The following is a 19,344-nucleotide window of genomic DNA, read 5'->3' as shown; positions in this document are numbered from 1 at the left end:
CCCAATGGATTGGTTCGTTTGAATTCAATTCAATTAATTTTTAATTTAATTGATTCGATTTGATTTAAATAATTTTTAACCTCAATCAATCCAAATCAAATTGATTAATATATATATAAATATATATTTAATATAATTATGTTTCTGTATTTTTAAATTATTTAATTTAAGATATTTTAAAGATATTATTAATTTAAGATATTAATATTATTAAATTTAAATTATTTAAAAAATAATAATTTTTTAAAATTATTAAAAATAATAAAAAATTTAAAAATAATAGAATAATATTGTTTTGGGCTAAAGCTCAAACCAAACGAGCTAAATAAATGATGATTAATTCTGTTCGAGTTCATATTTTTCAATGGTTTAGTTCGATTCGGTGTACAAAAAACATTATAAAAAAAAAAGGGGCAACTGGCCTAACGTCGACCTCTAATTTATAGTACTAGTCTACTCTTAAAAATTTGAAATCAAATCAATAGTTACAAATATAAATTTTAAAACCTTTTGAAAAAGAGTAATGCAGCTACTAAATGTTTACTAAATATTTATTTAAAAATACTAAAAACAATAATAATCTATATAGCAAAAACACAAAAACAAATAAAAAAACAAAACAAAAGATACTGTTGCAATCACCAAATTTAGAACAAATTTCATTTATACTTTTTAATTTTATCATAATTATAATTATATCTTATATTTTAGAAAAATCATCATTAATGTCCTTTTAATTGTTTATATTTATCAAAATAAACTTATTTATTAGTTTTTCAATTAATTTTAAATTTTTAAAGTTAAAGGCTACGTGTTAAAAATCTATATGTGATGATTTAATAATATTATAAAAATACAATTATAGTATTTAACTATTAAAATTAATTGCTACAAACTAACAAAGAAAGCCTAAATAATAATTTTTTAAAAACATAAAATTTAATTATAATTAAAATAAAATTTAAATGGTCTAAATGATATTTTCTTCAAATTTATGTACCAAGTTTTTAATACAATTAACAACTACCGTAGTGGTGAACAGTAACGGTGACAAATTAATAAAACTTTTTTTTCTTTTTTCTTTTCTTAGGGTGTGTGGAAGGAAAATTAAGTGTATAAATAAGTTAAATCGACAGAAAATTCAAACCTATATGTACTCAAAATTTGGACGTGGAAGTTGCATTGTGGTTCTGACTTGTTATAGGGCAGAAAACAGACGTGTTAAACCAGCATGATCCTGTTGGAACTTAGACTCAATTTTAGAATAGGTGATTAGTATTAATTATTAGCCTTGAAATTATATCAACTTTTGCGCAATATATATATATATATATAAAAACATTAATTCGTATTCATAATTCTGTAATACTTCAATTGTTATTAAATGTTATTAGAGCATGGGAATCGAACACACCTAAAACTTTTATACACTGAGAATACTTTAAATTTCCAAGTCAAAAGGAATCAAATCGCATTCAAAACCTGCCACCACCTTTCATCAATAATTCAATTTGTTTGACTGAAAACAAGTTTGACCTCCAACACAAAATAACAATAATTAAATCAATTTCCTTAGCATCTCTCCTTTATAACCGGCCACAGCTCTAAAAACATACACTTTTTAAAACATCTCTAATTGCTTCGAATAGCTATTTATCAAATTTTAAAGAATTGTTTTTTATATGGTATACGTACACAAAAAAAAAAAAAAAAAAAAGAAGAAGATATTATTAAAATTTTTAATAGACAGTCGATTAAAAAATCAGTTTTTAATTATTCGCATTAAGATTGATGTGTTCATTTAAAAAAAAAAAAAATTAACGTATTTATCTATTTTTTTCTTTTAAAAAATATTATAATTTTGACTATTTTTTATTATTATGAAGACTGCTTTTAAGTTTTTACCAAGGAATGCTGCCTACCAAGGCTTTTAAAAATAAAGTCTCTTTTTTTAATTTTTTTCTTGACAAAGTTTTCAGACGAATCCACTGGAATGTATTTTTTTTTTTTTTTTTTAAGTGATCATAGTACTGATGTGGCAAAAAAACTTTAGCAATTCATATAACCATTGAATATGCTTTTAGAGGCTTGATTTTATATAGATTAAATTATGTTTTTCATTAGGCAATACAAAACCACTACAAGCTTCTTAATAAATATAATATGTTTTTTTGGATCGAATCTTAATAAAAAATAAAAAATAAAAATGAAGATTTGAAAACCAAAATAATAAATAATAATTTAAAAAAAAGGACTTTTTGTTATTTGCTTATCACAGGTGGAACAAATAGCTCCGAGAATGCCATAAATATGCTCCACTGATAGGATCCAACTGTGATAAATATAGTATTTTTCAAAAAAAAAAAATGAAAAAAAAAGTTATATGAGGCAATTTTGATGTTAGCCTTTACTTTTTCTCTATTTTTTGATTGATAAAAAATATTAAAGAGGTAAAGATTTATGTGCCCCTGCAACTCGAGCCATCCATGACAACCAGACAATCTGCATATGTAAGTTTTAATATTTCTACAAGTATAATTGAGCCTCCAATCCAACAATAATGGACCTCGAACCTTTGCCCTCTTCAAAGTCCCAAATGATACATGGAAACAATGAAGTAAAACCCTGGTGGACAATATTCATGAAGCCTAATTCACATGCCCAAGTTTCAAGTTAATTATGATAATGCCCAGCCAGTAATAAGGCAATTACTTCAACAAAGAGTGATTTTGAGTTTAATAATGGCATGATTTTGAGTTTAATAATGGCAGAAGGTGACAGGAAAGCAACAAACCCAAATTATTGCAGCCAAGTAGAATTTTCATTAACCAAAACCAAACCCTAATTAATATCGCAGTGTTAAGGAATAATAAAACTGCTTAATCTAGACACCTTATATCCCATTTAACATCCCAAAGAAAGATGAATTATAACTTTAAGGCAGCAATAATAATAATAAAACATTGGAATTAATATAATGCTCTTGTACTTGCAATTGACGCAAAATCATACTCAACATGGATCCAGAAAATAGTGCAACCATTTCTATCCAAGTTTATTATGAGCTACATTGTACATCTACTTTCTTCTCTTTCTTTTTGCTGGAAGTACTTGACGCAAAAGACCTATTAAAAGTTCATTCCGGCCTATTCCAATGACAAAGTAGTACTAACACCTTTAAGAATGTCCAAGGTGTGTATTTGCAATCTTAACATAACAAATAATCTCTGCACAGTTATTCTCTATTTTCTCTTGGTTTATCATATAACATCTTCAGGAATATCCCAAATGTACATATTAGCAGCTAAAACATTTTTATAGACAATAATATACAGAATTGGTCACATTTCCTGCCTACTTGTTTTAGGATTAGAAAGCCTTATTATCTCTAATTAGTCTTATGCTCCAATTTGTATGTGTGCATGTGTGTGTGGGTAAGGGCCATACATAAGTTTCAGATTTATCAAGGTTACTTACTTGTATGTGCCCTCTTCAGCTTCTTCTGATTTTTATCAGATAGAAAGTCATGCACCAGTATACATCCTTATATTTTGTACTAAAAACTAAAAACGAAGGTTTAGCCTTTGTCACTAAAAGCGTAGAATCCATTTTCATGGAGGATAACTTTCATTTCAAGCATAGGCTTACAGACTTCAAAATATATTCATGTCTTCCTCTAAATAAGTATATTCATCTCTTCCTAATGTCTTTTAGCAGTTAACACCATACAGACATAAAACATTCAAAAAATAGACATGATGACTAGTTTAGCTATCTCTACCTGTACCATAAATCAGTACCAAGTATAGCTGACGACCTAGTACCTCATGGTTTACATACCGATTTCAAGACATGAGAAGAAGGTAAAAGAGTTGGCGGATGTGAAAAAACTGAAGGCAATGCCTGGACCTAAGAGCTTTTCAAAATTCAAGTAATATACTACAGAAATCTCACAAAATCTTCTTGTGGGATTGGAAGGAAGAAAGAGTTCAAGATCAAAAGATATTCTCACAATCTGACTGAAGATTTTGAGAGAAGATGATGTAGAAAATTATGAAAAGAATAAAAACAAACAGGGAAACTAAAATAAATTGAATCAAGAGGAGTGAATAACAAGCAGTCACACAATCGCAGCAATTACATCAGTTAAAGCTCCAGTGAACTCATTGAAGGTACAATTAAGAAGACACAGTTACCTCCTCCAGGTCTATCATCCAACTATGAACAAATTCTAGCAGAGCCAGTTAGTTAGCATAATCCTTACGCCATAATGCTTAGCTTAATCTAAACAGATGAAAAGACTCAAAGAACACAACCAAGCATACTGAGAGAAGAAATTGTTTACAAATTGTTTATAAAATACAATATCTAAAACAAAACATAAAAGATTATTTGGTTCAATCAAAAGGAACCTTAATTGACTTTTAAGTTCTCTCCTGCCACCATAATCTCACTAGAAAAACATAAAATCCACTAGGACTTAAACATCACATTATCCGATTGATTTCCCTTTTTTCTCATTGCTGTCTGTATGATTTTTCACTTCATTTTGATATGCCCAAAAATACAAATACATGAACAAATAAACCATATCTAATTACAGTGTATTAGAGCATTTGTAATAACAAAATTCATCCACCAATTAAACAAGCATAGCATCTAGATCTCAACATTCGAGTGGCAAACAAAATAATTGGTTCATTGCATAAAATAAGGTCCAAAAAAGAGAAACCAACTAACTATTAGAATTTCTTTCACATGCAAATTACATGAAGAATAAAATAACTTCAGACTAAGATCTAAACCAAAACATTGTAAAAGTACAAGAATTTTATAATAAACAGCCTACATATTTGATGTCTGTAATCCTACCTCCTTTAATCTTACAGCTTCTGTCCAATTGTCCAGATGAGTTGTCTGATCTTCACTATATCGCCTAATGTGAAACTTGTCCAAGTACAGAATCAGTAATTCAAAACAAGCTGCACATGGATGTCAACAAAAGGAAACGCGGAAATGAGAAATGGAGATACAAATAACCAAAAAGACCTTTTTCACCATCAATAAATGTTACATTCTTTTTAACAGCTCTTACGAGAAGAAGATTATTCCACATACAGAAAGAGCTCCTGAGTCGGCATCGAGCTCTCAAACATTAAAACTATGGCAGCAACTATTGGTCCCTCCATCTTGGACTTGAGATGGGGTAAAACCCTGAAGGGGATAAAGGAAATACAAGACCAGGAGAAGGTGGGGGCTGAGGCCCTGGACCTAAAATCCCTGATTGGGCCATGGGTGAAAAGGCAAAATTAGGAGTCAGTGGTGGAGGAAACTGAATCCCAGGCGAAAGTAGCGGATAAGGGGACCGTGGCGACAACAAATTCAAGTAACCAGTTGGCGATGGCAGTAGAAACTGCGAAGTTGGTGACGGGAAAAGGGCAGGGCCACCCACTTGTGGAGGACCAGGCATTCTTGGAGGAGGAACAGGAGGCATTGTGGGGTTAGGAAGTAAACCAGAAGATAGTGGTTGAGCTGGAATGTGCCCTGGAACCTGTGGCTGCGGCTGTGGTGAGGGTTGTTGACCTGTATATCCCCTTGGAGTGAGATCCAGCATTGAGCTTTGAAGGTATCGCATATAAGCTGTAATGGGAGATTCAGCTGTATTAGCCCAACCAGAATCTCCCGATGGCAATGGTTGCATCATCTGCGGTGGTGGTTGTCCAAAATGAGGAGGCCTAACTAAGCTATTGTTGTATGGAACAGGGGCCGGGGCATGAGGGGCTTGAGCGGGAGCAGGAGCGGGAACAGGGGCAGGAGGAGGGATAAGCGGCCGGTTGATGGGTGATAAAGGGGGAGGCCTTATCTTCTGCAACCGCATACTCTGAGGTTTAGGCGGATTCTGTGGGGGTCTAGGCAAAGGTTCTTGTGATGGTGAACCAGTGAGCTGCTGGACAATGTTACGGAAATCATTCTTGCTTATGTTGTAAACCTGAGGCTGCGGTTGTTGCCTGGCAGCATTGTTGTTGTTGTTGTTGTTGTTACTGTTGTTGTTGTTGTTAAAGTTGGGTTGATGCAGCGGACTCTTTCTAATATTTTTTCCCATTTTGTTCACACCCAAATGATCATTATGCCTATTCTTCGAGTTATCCATTTTAAAAGGCTTAATTTGATCTCGAAATACCACTTTTTTCCGATGTCACACAAAGTCAAACCATTGTTAAGCTTCAAAACTATACCCAGAACTTCAAAATTCAACTTCAAAGACCAGCACGCTTTCTCTGCAACCCAAATCTCAAAATTTAACCTCAGACCCAATTTAAAACCCTTCTGCTAAATCCAAATAATGAGTTTTCCCAAACACTTAATAAAGTCAAACCACTTCAGCATACGATGTAACAATACCACGAATGCAACAAAATCAAAACAATTCAAGAAGCGCAGATGACATACCCCTTTCCTTTTGCTCAGCCGAAGTGAAAACCCCCAAGATAGAAATCAGGTCCAAAGAAAAACCCTCAAATCTCAAGCTCAAACTCCACCATTAGCAAACCATAAACCTGAATCTCCATGTAGCTGCTCCCCCAAAAAAAAAACGAAGACCCAGAAAACCAGCTTCAGGAAATTGGTCAAAATCCCACTAAAAATCTAATCCCACATAGAAAACTATCAATACCCAACTAGAAATTCTTCTCTCCAACAAGGAAAAAAGAGCATAAACCCAGAAATCAAAAGAAAAAAAAAAAAAAAAGGCAAAGCAAAAAATAAAAAGAAAAATACAAAAAAAAAGGTGGGAATAAACAGTGAGAAGAAGAAGAGTACCAACTAGATCTTCTCTCTTAGGACTAGGAAAAAGGAAATGAAAGGAAGAAGAAGAAGTAAGCCCTAATGGGTAATAGGTAAGGGGCAAAGACTCAAAGGGATTGGCGAAGTGGGAAACCGTGGTCAATGTGAAAATGAATGGAAGTGAAAGAAGAAATTGAGAGTGAAATTTAGGTGGCATGAAAAAAGAGGACCAAACAAGGCTGGCGGAGAGGCTGTGTTGTTTTTGAGTTGAAGCGTGGGTGCGGAAAGTGGACCCCCCCAATCTCCTCCTCCTTCTTCTTCTCTCTCTCTCTCTCTCTCTCTCTCTCTCTCAATGGCCTGTGGGGTCCACCTCAGAGTGATGATGGGGTTTCGTTGACTCGTCAAATTGCTACTATAACTGAATTTTACTTACCAATTTTTTGTTTTTGTTTTCAGACCATAGATAGATTTTAGAAAATACACAGAAAAATACATACTATTATTATAAAATAAAACAAAACAAAACAAACCGAGTCAGAAAGCAAGGAATGGACGCTGATGTTACGCTCAAATCTCAATCTCATCTCTTCGTGTTTTTGTCTGACTTTTTTCTTTCTTTTTGGCTTCTTCCCCGATCTAATTTATTTATTTAATTATTTATTTATTTTCATTATTATTATTATTGTTGTTGTTATTGTCAAATAAACAGAAATATGCTTTTATCCTATGCTGCACGGTTTATTTTCATTTATATTATAAAGGTTTAGCGCATTCTTGCTTATACTTTAATCATCTAATGTTCTTTTTGTTTTTTTTTTTTTTTTTTTAAAAATTTACTTTGAAGAGTTTACAAAAATTTTAATCCACCAAAAAAGAAAATTTCATTTAAAAAGAATCTTAAATTTAAAAGGTGAGGCTATCATCAATAATTAATATCATAAAAATGTTATATTTTCACCTTTTAATATTGTATAAGTTATTATGCATCACAACTACAAAATTTTAGATAATAATTGGTACAACTTATATATATATTTGCTTTTAGAAAAAATATAAAAAAAAAATCAAAAATTAGTTAAAGATTGGTCAAAATGATGTCACATCTGCCAGTTTTAGGAAATAGAATATTGGCACAAGGTTTTTTTTTTTTTTTTTTCAGTGAAAAAAAATAAAAATAAAATGGTATATACTATTGGAGAGACTAATAAAATTGATGCCTGTCCCAGTAGAAGATTTTGTCTGGACTATAAGGGGAAAAGATCCGAATGAAGGGAGTTATGGAAAAGGATATGATTCTACCACTCATAAAATCAGAAATCTTGCCGAAAGCTGCAATGGATGGTTGGCTGTACAGTATAAATAAATTCTTACAAGGTCAAATAAATTTTATGGTCTAAAATAGCAAGGTCCATTATTTTAAGATATCCTCGTTTAACACGAGGGTAAAAAACCATTTCAAAAAATGACCAAGTAGGGTTAAAAAACAAAAGAAAAAAAATTATTTTCAATTTTAACCTGAAACGGAAAACTAGAATTAGGTTAAATGAGAATATCGAGGTCTAATTACCCAGAGAATATTAAAATTCATGTTTTGGTTTGGAAGTATTACTTATTAAGTATAATCACTTAATAGCATGACGACAAATATGAAATTGACATTATTAATATAATTTAGATATATAAATAAGTGAATCCGATTAAATAATATAGCATTAATTTATTTTCATGTCATTTGATAAATTTTTTTAAAGATTTTTTAGCATTATTGGTTGGTTTGGTTAAAGATGAAAAAATGATTAATTGATTAATAATTCTTAATTAATTTAGATATAATTTATTTGTCAAAAACTTAAGTTGTAATTGCCTCTTGCTTATTTTTGCGATATCTGATTGTATTTATATGTCATGTCAATACATATTTATTTTAGATTTAATTATTTTTATTAAAAAAAAATTGTTGATGATTTAACATTGCTTATTCAACTGAGAATGCAATGTAGAAATTAAAAAAGAAACATAATTAATAGAAACAAGTAGAAGATTCTAATCCAAAAAAATAGTGTTATAGATATTAAAATGTTTATCAAAAATATTTTTTATATGATATATGTTAATATATTATTAGTTGATATATTTATATAATTTAAATATAAATAAAATAATTTTTTAAATGAATAAGTGGATAAAAAATAAATTAATTAAATATTAATATCTAATTTAATAATCAAATTTAATAAATATTTTAATAATTTTTTAAAAATATAGTATCTTAGTATAATTAAGATTAAATTGAAACTTTCTAAATAAAAATTTTCCATTAAATAAACTAAGAGCGACGCTACTTTAATGATTTTTATTATTATTATTTGATGGAATATTTTATTAGTTGATAAACAATATGGGTATTGAAACGAAAATTATGTTAAATAATCCAATGAGTCAAAAGAATGATGCCAAAAGTCATATGGGTACAAAAATTTCATTAAATCCGACTTACTTTTCATTTTATAGGTCTTTTTCTAAGGGGGAAAAAGTAGAATGAAAAAAAAAAAGCAATTGAAAGAATACAAAATTGAGTTTCCCCGTCATTTGAACAGCCAAAAAATTCAATCAAATAATCATGAATCTTGACGCAAATTTGTCAGAGATGGGAAAGAATTAAATGGTATAGATTAAAATGCATGTTCTGAGAAAAGGGCAAAAAAAAATAAAATAAAAAAGGGTTTGGAGTCAAGGCCTAACTGTCTAAAAATAAATCACACATATCCATTCTGCAATTCACATTTGACCAACTTCCCAAGTCTTTTCAAAGCTGAAACATTGCTTGGCTTGCATATGAACCACATAATCATTCAGCGGGACAATTCTACAAACATCTAGAATTATACACCCTTTACATGAAAAGAGATAAAGAAAAAAAACCATAACTTACTTATATTCCGGGTAAAGAGAAAATGAATGTATTTAGTACCATAGGCACCAGGCAACATTGGAAGTTTGTCAAAATTAGAATAACAATTTTACATCTGCAAATAATAATTGAGCAAATATTTTTCTGCTAAGCTATTATTCTTGGTAATATATAAATAAACACTCCATGAAGTATGGTTAGGCAAGTGGTATATTCGTTCACGCATGGCTTCTCCGCAGCCAGCGTCTTGGACATAAGCCTCTCTTAGACCTAACTTTAATATATGCACGTTTTGAAATATTTGCAAAGTTGCCAGCAATAGAAGTCCAACATCCACCACCACCATTATTATTATTATTATTATTATTATTATTATTATTGTTGTTGCAAAAATCCACTTTTTTATTTTATTTATTTATTTTTTAAATTATGTCACAAAGAATATATGAGTAGGATTTAATTATTTTTTAAAGATGATCTTAGCTTTTCTTTAATTAAAAGTTTGCAAAAGTTTTCATTTTTGTTGTTGTTGTTGTTGCTTTTTTTTTTTTTTTTTTTTTTTTTTTGGTAATATACTAGATTAACTTTAAGTTTGTAGGGTTACAAAAACAAAGGGGAATTATTTTTCAACTTGTGCATATCACAAATCACCAATTGTGCCGGGGATCAGGCTCAAATTACTTTTCAATTGTCTATGAAATGAGAGAATCAATCAAGGTGATGATCATCATCATCAAAATCAAAGATTCCAATCATAGCTAGTTAAACCAAATTCAGGACCAATTTTCTGCTAACATGAAAAATGTATATGTTATTTTCAGCGGGTGGGTCTCAAAAGAGAATATTTTGTTTCTATCCACTAAGGAAAGATGAAAAAAATTTCATTCTATTGTCAAGTTCAATGAAAGGGATTGCCCTGTTATTTTAAAAGAAATAATAATAAAATAAACAAATTAATATCAAAAGAAAAAATGGGGTGAGAGAGGCTCGAACTCTCGACCTCAGGATAACTCAACTAAGAAGCTATGAGACCTACGCGCTAGCCAACTGCGCCACCACCCCGTTTTGAGTCTGCTCCACAAAATTAATTTATATATCATAAAGTAAAACAACAACCACGTGTCAGAATTGGCAATTTCAATGTCATTTCAAGTTGGTGTGCCTGGCAGACAAAACCCACAGCACAGTTCCCTTTTGTTTACTTCTTACAAAATTTGGCATTTCGCGAACACCAACACTCTCTCTCTCTCTCTCTCTGCACAGAATCTTCAGCTACGGCCAGAGCTGAGCCTGAGCCTGTTTGGACAAACAACAACGCAGATCTGTACCCATTAAAGGTGCTCATTTTCATTTTCTTCTTCTCTCTTTGGTTTTCCAGCCTTCTGTTTGATAATATCCATGTTCTCATTCCAATCCTTTTTTGGGTTTTTTTTTTTTTTTTTTCTTTGCTTGAATTCACTTTCCCTTCTTTGCTTTCATGTCTCTGCTAAAGTTTAATGCTTTCTCACATTTTTGGGTTTTCTCAGTTGCTTCTTGTTTCCTCTCAGGTGTTATAGCTTTCTTTTTATTTATTTATTATTATTTTTACTCTTTTTCTTAGGAATAAAACTTCAAAGCACCAAAATGAAATCTTCTTGCCAAAAATGCGAAACAATCGTGTATTTGCTTTAAATCTTTTTTTAAAGGGGGAAAAAAGGAAAGAAATAACAGTGTTATTATTAAACAAAGTTTTTAAAAGGGAAAAAAATTATGTAGATTTACTATAGTAGTTAATACAAAATCTTGTGCAGTATCAGAATTTTAGAAAAATGGAATGCTATGCAACTAAAAAGTAGGGGAAGGTGATTGACTACTAGTGTCAGCCATTGAAGCGTAAGCTTCCTGGAAGTTAAATTTATGGTTATGTCTTTTTTATTTATGTTTCTCTGAAACCACTTTACGTGGTTGCTTGAAAATCTGATTATAGTAGCTGGAATCAGCAATTAGCGGCAATACTTGGTAAAAATCTATGTTTGGTATTAAAAGTAAGGATTTCATTTTTCTGCTCTAACAGTTATTGAACTAAATAGACTGATATAAGTTCTACGATTGCAGGAGCTTTGATTTGTATTTTAAAGGGCCAGCAGAGAAAAACAAGTAGCCATTGTCCTAGTTCTTGTATATATGGTGTTGAGTAGTGCATGCTACAGTGAAGAATAATCCCGGTACCAAAGGTTTGAAAGCTGTAAAAACTAAGAATGAAACTTTGCCTTGGTTCTTGGAGTTAAAAGTCATCGGAACGTTTTCATCAGGGTAAAAATCCCCATCCTATTTTATGCTCTTCACATTTTTATTTATTTATTTATTTATTTATTTTTTCCTGTTGGCTAACGGTCTTTAGATTCTTATAAGGCTCTCATGTTTAATGAAGTTTAAAATGCTAATATAGTTTTAACTTGAATCTATAAGATTCAAAGTTATAGCAGTTATGACTAGTGATGTTATCTTTTGGTCTATCTAAAATGTAAATAGTGGTAAATGGAAATAAAATTATATGGTAAAGTCTAATCACGTCAGTTTCTGACTTTGATTAACCTATTGTTCCATCTGATGGGTTTTTCATGGCTTCTCTAATTTCTCATGGAGATGGAACCATCTACCATTCCATCTATATTTTGCTGCACTTGATTTTGCCAATCCATCTGTTTGGTATTATACCTATAAATTGATCATTTAATATTATTCAACTGTTGCCTAAAATGTGCATTATGCTAGAAAAATTTGTCCTTTAGTACAAGTTAATTGATATCAACTTGAAGTTGTCTTTATTTAATGATAACCACAACGAACATGTGCTTGACATGAAATGTGATGAATTATCAATGATCTCAAAAGTTTAAGCTGGTAGGATGTGAGTTTAGTATGTATATCAAGCTTTTTGCGTCTAACATTCCCCCTCACTATGCCATTTTTGGTCCTTATAAGTGTCAACTTCTTAAGTCTGACATGAAATGTGATGAATTAGCTACCATTGATTCCAAAAACTTAAACTGATAAGATGTGGGTTTATTATGTATATCAAGTTCTTTGTGTTTAACATTCCCCTTTACTTGTAGGTCATTTTTTGTCTTTACAAGTGTCAACTTCTTAAGCATGACATGGAGTATGATGAATTACCACTGATCCCAAAAGACATAGAGTGCGATGAATTACCTATCATCGATCCCAAAAGCTTAAGCTAGTAGAATGTGAATTTATTATATATATCACGTTTTTTGTGTCTAACATTCCCCACTTGTAGGTCATTTTTTATCTTTGCAAGTGTCTACTTCTTAAGCCTGACATGGAGTGTGATGAATTACCTTGATCCGAAAAGTTTTAAGCTAGTGTGATGAAGCATGTCTATTTCATCTAGCCTACTATTCTGTCATCAGGTCACCAATTTCCTTGACCCAACTTCCTTCGACCTTCCTTCACTAGGCAAGCGTTAGGCCCCCCATACATGGTCTAGTACGATAAAGTTTAAGCTAGTAGGATATGGGTTTGTTATGTATATCTGTCTGACATTCCTCCTCGTATGCCATTTTTTGTCCTTACAAAGATTAAGCTAGTAGGATGTGGATGATTTGTTATGTATATCTGTCTAGCATTCCCCCTGGTAAAGTGACGGTGGTAGGATTTTTAATCTAGGTTTTTAGTCATTGATCCCAAAAGCTTAAGTTAATGGAAGGTGGATTTTTTCATTTCATTTATATTTAATGTTAGACACAAAAAACTTGATATTAATTATAAACCTACATCTTATTGGTTTAAGCTTTTGAAATCGGTGATAATTCATCATGGTATCTAAAACCAAAGATCCGACTCATCTAAGAGGTATTAAGTTCAAAATTCAACAACTCCACAAAAAAAAAAAAAAATATATATATATATATATATATATATGAAAATAAAAAAAAAAAAATAGAAACACATGTAAAGATCCAAAAAAAAGCCCAAAGAGGTTTTGAGTTTGAAACTCAACAATTCTATCCAAAAATAAAAAAATAAAAAAATAAAAATAAAAATATAAAATATAAAATATAAACATATGTAAAGATTTAAGAAAAGGCCCAAAAAATCGAAAAAGAGACGGGTCTACATGTGAGTGATGGTGTTAGAAAAAATTATAAATGAAATGAAAAAGTCCACCTTTTGATTAGTTTAAGCAAACAGAAAAAAAAATAAAAAATAAAAATAAAATAAAAACACATGTAAATATCTATGAAAAAGCCCAAAAAGAGGCGGGCTTACAAGTGAGGGATAGTGTTAGAAAAAAATGTAAATGAAATGAAAAAGTCCATCTTCCGTTAGCTTAATTTTTTTAGAATAAGTGGTAATTTATTAGAGTGGTAGTTAACAGAGGGATCAGCATTCAGTAATGCATGCATGGACAAGCCATGTGCCACCAGCATCTTTATTGCATGACTAATAAATTTTTAAAAACTAGTTCATATTGCTTGACAGCTTGGTATTGTTTGTATATCACACCTTTTGTTCTGTTCCATACTCATTATTGATTTGATGAATAAAAATGTGTTCAAGGCTTCTATGGCTCAGACCTCCTAGAGTTTTAATATATTTTGGACAACAATTTTTTAATCCATCATTATAAATGTTGAAGAAGAAGAGTCGGATACTTTTCCGTGGGGGGTTACATATTGTGGTTATAGAACATAACACACTATATGTGCATGATGACATATTGTGCTTAAAATTAAAAGGCATCTTTTGTCAAGATATACCACCTCTCCATATTCTTTCTGTCTCTTCCAGTCTAAAGAAAATTGTTACCATATCTCTTTTGGTAAAGTCTTCAATGTAAGAAACCACCCAAAAGTATATAGCATGACTTGCACAGGTCATAATAAAGAAATTAACATTACTGATTATTTTGATTACAAATTTAGCTTTTCAATTTGCTCATAGTAATCATTTAATGTAAATCTATATTTTGTTGGGTAATTACACTTGTGTGATGAAGAATTCAGTTTGTTGATGGTGTAAATTTTATTCCAATTACTTACCAGTTAAATGGTTGAACACTTGAAGTGAGGAGTTGTTGTGAGCTGAATGTTCAGTTGATTAGAAAATCAAACTCTCACTCGTAAGAAGCATGCTTTTTGTTAGGCATGGAAACATTTGTGGAGGTACTGTTTCTGTTCTATTTTAATTTATCTTATTTTTATAGGTGCTAACTTCTTGGGTAGAATGGAAAAAGGACAAAGTATGAATGGCCCTCAAGGACAAGATAGTTTTATTTTGCAGTCAGCTAATCAAAGAAAATGCTCTGCAAGTAATAATGACATTGCAATTCGTCGCCTGAAGAACCGAGAACGGCAACGCAGATATAGAGCTCGGAAGCGTCTTGAGGCTGATATAAAGAAGTCTAGCATCTTAAAGCAGTCAACTCCACCTGTAGAACTGCAACTGAATGGGGTTGTTAGCAATTACACTCCCCGTGTGCATTGTAAAAGAAATTGGAAAAGAGATGCTAGGAGTGCTCACATGTTGAAAAGCCCAGAAGTGACAACTAATGGCCATGTTATTTCTCGTGCAATCTCAACCAGAGAGACTCAGACATGCTTGTCCTCTGGAACTAAGGCAGACGAAACATTAGAAAGGCAATCACAGTCTGATGTAGCTATTCATGGGGTCAATTCTGAAACAAATAAAACTCTGCCGGGTCGAAGAGATTGGAAAGCAGAAGCAAGAAAGAAGAAAAACTGAAAGGATGCCAAATTAAATACTGACTAGTGACTACTTATATGAAGGCAAGTTGAATCAGTTTGGTACCAGCTTTAGGAAGAGTTCTACATTTTCTCTGCAAGCTTTTGCTGCTGTTGCTGATGAGAAGGGATGAAAACATATATGCAGCCAGGTTGAAATCTGCAGTCTCTACTGTAGCTGGACATTTGACAAATCGACAACACTGTAAGACAGTTTTAGGCTTGGATACTGCTTTAGTTAGATAAGGAAGGACAGTGATCAAATATTGCCATTACATATGGCAATATATAGGATTGTAAATATGAGTCCAGAATGATCATTATCGTACGCGTCAACCTTAGAGGTTAGTGCATGCATAATTGTATTCAATGCAGTGTTTTGCATAACTGCATATCTTTTCATCTACTCATAGAAGAAATTTCCAAATTAGTTTTAAGTTTAGATAATGAGTTCAGAAGAAATTCCTTGAGTTAGTGCGTGCATGATAGTATTCAATGCAGATAACTTCGTTTGCATCTCACACTTGTTTTGCACAACTGCATATCTTTTCATCAAATCATAGAAGAATTTTCTAAATTAGTTTAAGTTTAGATAATTATGCTACTGTTGATAGTGAATTCTGGAATTGCACTAGCTTCCATTTATTTGGCCTGAGAAAACCAGAGCAAAATGGCTCGGTTTTCTCCCTTACTGCATTTCTTCTCTGAGCGTTTTGGATTCTGGCAGGGGTTAGAGAGTCCTCTCCATTATCTGTTAAGAATTGTCTAGTGAAAAGTTGTTTCATTATTGTGGTTAGGCCATATTTGTGATGCTCTCATCAATAATGATTCAGGGAAATGTCCATAAACACGGAGCCCTTCTACAATTTCTTGACTAGGAAATATTAAGTACTAAGAAAACAACCTGAATACATGGTTAGGTATCAAACTTATTTGCATATCTATGTTTTTTCAATTCATGGAAGGAAAACATATTGTTACGAGAAGAATGCGGTTCAAAAACTTATTGTTATGACGAGAATTCAGTTTAAGGTATTAACAATTCATAAGAGTTCCATTTGAAGTTTTAAAAACTACATCATCCCATTAATTTGTGTATTGTAGACATGCTTAGTTTGTTTGATTCACATTGTCTTATGGGGCATGGTGTTTATGGGTGTAAGCAGCATGAATGTGAAGATGCTGCAATTATCTGTTGGTTCATTTGGCTTGACGATTTGCCATCTCATAATGTCACCCATTATAAGCCGGCATATAATTCCCAAGAGAACAGTTTTCATATGACTTATAATTAAACTCTTTCCTGCATAGCACATGGAAATGATGATTTGCTTGATATATATATATATATATATATACACATTCACAATGCAATGTTTTCTGGCTTCTTTTTTATCAGGAAAATTTGTCAATTAAGCTTATAGTATTGCATAACAATATTAGATAAGTCCTAGAATATGTACGTGATCCATGATGGAATTTCATTAGGATCTTTGGATATCCTGTAAATGTGATGATGCTGTTTTCACGTATCAATCTCATAAGTCGCAACATATGAAACACTAAATTATATAATAATAAAATTCTTCTTTTTCATAATAAATTCTAAACTTTGCAACACAATTTTAGGGCCATTTTTTACTGGCCAGGTGCTTGGGTTTGACCCAAACCTTACATATTAATTAAATATATATATATATGTATATATATATATATATATATATATATCTAGATATAAATCTACCATATCATTTGTGCAAGAAGTTCCAAAAGTCAAGCAAGAACGACAAATTAAAATAATTAGTATGGTATGTGCATGACGACGATATAATTTAAATAAAACAAGTCTTCGTTATCTTTAGAGGCACAATTCCAACTCATCTCTATGATCCAACATCTTCTTGGACAATACATGAACATCTTTACCCAAGCGGTGGAAAAAAAATAACAAAAACTAAAAACAAAAACCAAGAAAAAAAAAAAAAAAAAAAAAAAAAAAAGAGACAAGCCAAGCAGGAATAAAAGAGAGACCTTAATAAGTTGATGTAGGCAATATATATATATATATGTACAATCAAACTTATATCTGATCCATTTGATAGTTTTATCATTAGAATTTCCTTTATTAACTATTGAATCATTTAAAAGAATGGATTTGTTTAACTCTGCCTAGATGTGTTCATGTTAAACCTCCAGTCCCTACAGTTAGAGCAATTCAAAAGTTAATAAAGGATATTCTGATGTTAAAGCTATCAATCCGATCTAATATGAGATTGACTAAACCTGTGAATATGTATATATATATATATATATATATATATATATATATATGTATGTATCTCATGCTGTTCTCCCTTTCTTCTCATCCCTTTGTCTTAAATCCTCAAAGCTCCAATCCCTTCTCATTCCAGAGCTCCTAACCAACCTGGGTTCTGCACCTCCTTCAAATGCAACAGCTCCTGTACTATGAAGCCGGCGATGACCTTGCGTTACCTTCTTGTGTGCCACCAACATTGAAGCATTCTTCATACAAAACTGCTCATAAGATGGTGGTGAAGCTAAATTCCCTGACCAGCTTCTATCAACATGTGCATTACTAATCTTCGTACAATTCCTATCTTTCCCATGTTGCTTTCTATCCGACTCTGAGTTTGATCTCTGGACTTGGCTGCAGGTTAAGCAATTCAAGCTCATTGTTTTTTCTTTATATGTTACACCAGGCCGGCCTCTAAGAAAGCTCTTTCATAAAACTGGGTTTTGAAAGCTTTAGAATTGGCCGGAGAAAAATTTGGGATTGAAGAAAAGGAGAAAAGAGGATGAGAATGAAATATACAAAAAGGTTTTAGGGTAGTTGTTGATGGTCATATATAATCAGCAATTGTTATTTTGTTGCTGCAGATTTACCCGGAAATAAAGCTTGGCCAATTCTAATTTTAGATTAATTTCAACTAAACTTTGTCCTCTGTGACCAGGACCATTAAACATTATTTTGTTTGTACATTTACTCTTGCTTTGATTTCTATGCTTTATCTTTGTGATAAGTTATTTGTGGGTCTCAAAATCCATTTTGGGGGGTTTATAGAATATAAGGGGTTGGCAGCTAGCCTGGTTTGGCTTGTTTGCCAGGTGTAAAAATGTAGGGTAAATTACACAAAACCTTTCTAACCTATTTTTCACTTACAAATAACCTCTTTAAACCATTGAAAGAGCAAGTAAAACCCACAATTATGATTCAGCTATTATTACGTAAAAATAAAAAAATAAAAAAATTCACTAATGCAACATGGAACATCTAATCTACCAATATATATAAATGTGGTTAACATATTAATATAAAAACGAATTTTTGAAGGAAAAAGTGTTATTAAATACAAATTAATCAAATGATGAGGTATATACTTTTAATAAATATGTTAAAAGACAAAATGGTATTTGTAGTGTTATTCATAACAAATTGCCCCCTTTAAACCAAATAAATGATAAAATTATTTTAATTTAACAAAACTATCATTTTCCAAATAATTTAATCCAAACTTTTAGATATTTTTGAAGTAATATCTTCTTCAAAAAATAAGACATTAATAATATATAGATTTAGGAGGGTTTTGTGTAATTGACCCAAAAATACATACATTTAGTTTCGTTCAAGTTTTCAAAACTTTTCAAGAATATTTGTTTTTTGGGAAAGTACTTGTCCTCAACTCCTCCCAAAATCAACTTGTTTCCTTTCAAACATATAGAAAATGCTTAAACATCCCAAATTTTTATTTTTCAAAATATCCCCAATAAATTGCCTTATGGGTTGCCACTTCAGAGTCCATGGACCATGGTTCATTAGGGAACATTTTCTTTTGCCCATTATAGAAACATTTAGAGAGCTAAAATATGGCATCCCTGCTTACA

The 19,344-nt window shown here is 31.4% G+C and overlaps 3 protein-coding genes and 1 non-coding gene across 10 annotated transcripts; 1 reads left to right on the top strand and 3 right to left on the bottom strand.

The window, feature by feature from the left end:
* Positions 1–4,678: 4,678 nt before the first annotated feature.
* On the bottom strand, positions 4,679–7,016 carry LOC107430541 (protein HAIKU1). Of its 3 annotated transcripts, none has more exons than XR_007238018.2 (2): positions 5,096–7,016; positions 4,679–4,982 (listed from the first exon to the last, which is right to left on the bottom strand). XR_007238018.2 is itself a non-coding variant. In XM_016041383.4 (2 exons), exon 2 carries the CDS (start codon positions 6,149–6,151, stop codon positions 5,174–5,176), a length of 978 nt encoding a protein of 325 aa, XP_015896869.3. In that variant the 5' UTR covers positions 6,152–6,278; positions 6,451–7,016; the 3' UTR covers positions 4,679–5,173. The 3 variants fall into 3 exon arrangements, 1 of the variants encoding a protein (XP_015896869.3); XR_007238019.2 differs by having other exon boundaries at positions 5,119–7,016; XM_016041383.4 differs by having other exon boundaries at positions 4,679–6,278; positions 6,451–7,016.
* Positions 7,017–10,666: 3,650 nt separating this feature from the next.
* On the bottom strand, positions 10,667–10,756 carry TRNAM-CAU (transfer RNA methionine (anticodon CAU)). Its single transcript is given in 2 exon segments — positions 10,667–10,702; positions 10,719–10,756. It is a non-coding gene; the product is annotated as a tRNA-Met (tRNA).
* A 115-nt stretch (positions 10,757–10,871) lies between these two features.
* On the top strand, positions 10,872–15,962 carry LOC107430588 (uncharacterized). Of its 5 annotated transcripts, none has more exons than XM_048464219.2 (4): positions 10,872–11,031; positions 11,789–11,986; positions 14,743–14,819; positions 14,904–15,962. In XM_048464219.2, the coding sequence occupies exon 4, from the start codon at positions 14,924–14,926 to the stop codon at positions 15,440–15,442; it is 519 nt and encodes a 172-aa protein (XP_048320176.1). In that variant the 5' UTR covers positions 10,872–11,031; positions 11,789–11,986; positions 14,743–14,819; positions 14,904–14,923; the 3' UTR covers positions 15,443–15,962. The 5 variants fall into 5 exon arrangements, with proteins under 5 accessions (XP_048320176.1, XP_015896928.1, XP_015896925.2 ...); XM_016041442.4 differs by having other exon boundaries at positions 14,743–14,862; positions 14,981–15,962; XM_016041439.4 differs by lacking the exon at positions 14,743–14,819 and adding an exon at positions 12,790–13,549.
* A 149-nt stretch (positions 15,963–16,111) lies between these two features.
* LOC107430587 (uncharacterized) lies at positions 16,112–18,455 on the bottom strand. Its single transcript, XM_016041438.4, has one exon. It carries the CDS (start codon positions 18,133–18,135, stop codon positions 17,782–17,784), a length of 354 nt encoding a protein of 117 aa, XP_015896924.2. The 5' UTR covers positions 18,136–18,455; the 3' UTR covers positions 16,112–17,781.
* Between the last annotated feature and the right edge of the window lie 889 nt (positions 18,456–19,344).

This window comes from Ziziphus jujuba, chromosome 6, assembly GCF_031755915.1.
Source record: "Ziziphus jujuba cultivar Dongzao chromosome 6, ASM3175591v1".
Taxonomy (NCBI): Eukaryota; Viridiplantae; Streptophyta; class Magnoliopsida; order Rosales; family Rhamnaceae; genus Ziziphus; species Ziziphus jujuba.
This window is presented reverse-complemented; position numbering and strand designations above follow the sequence as displayed.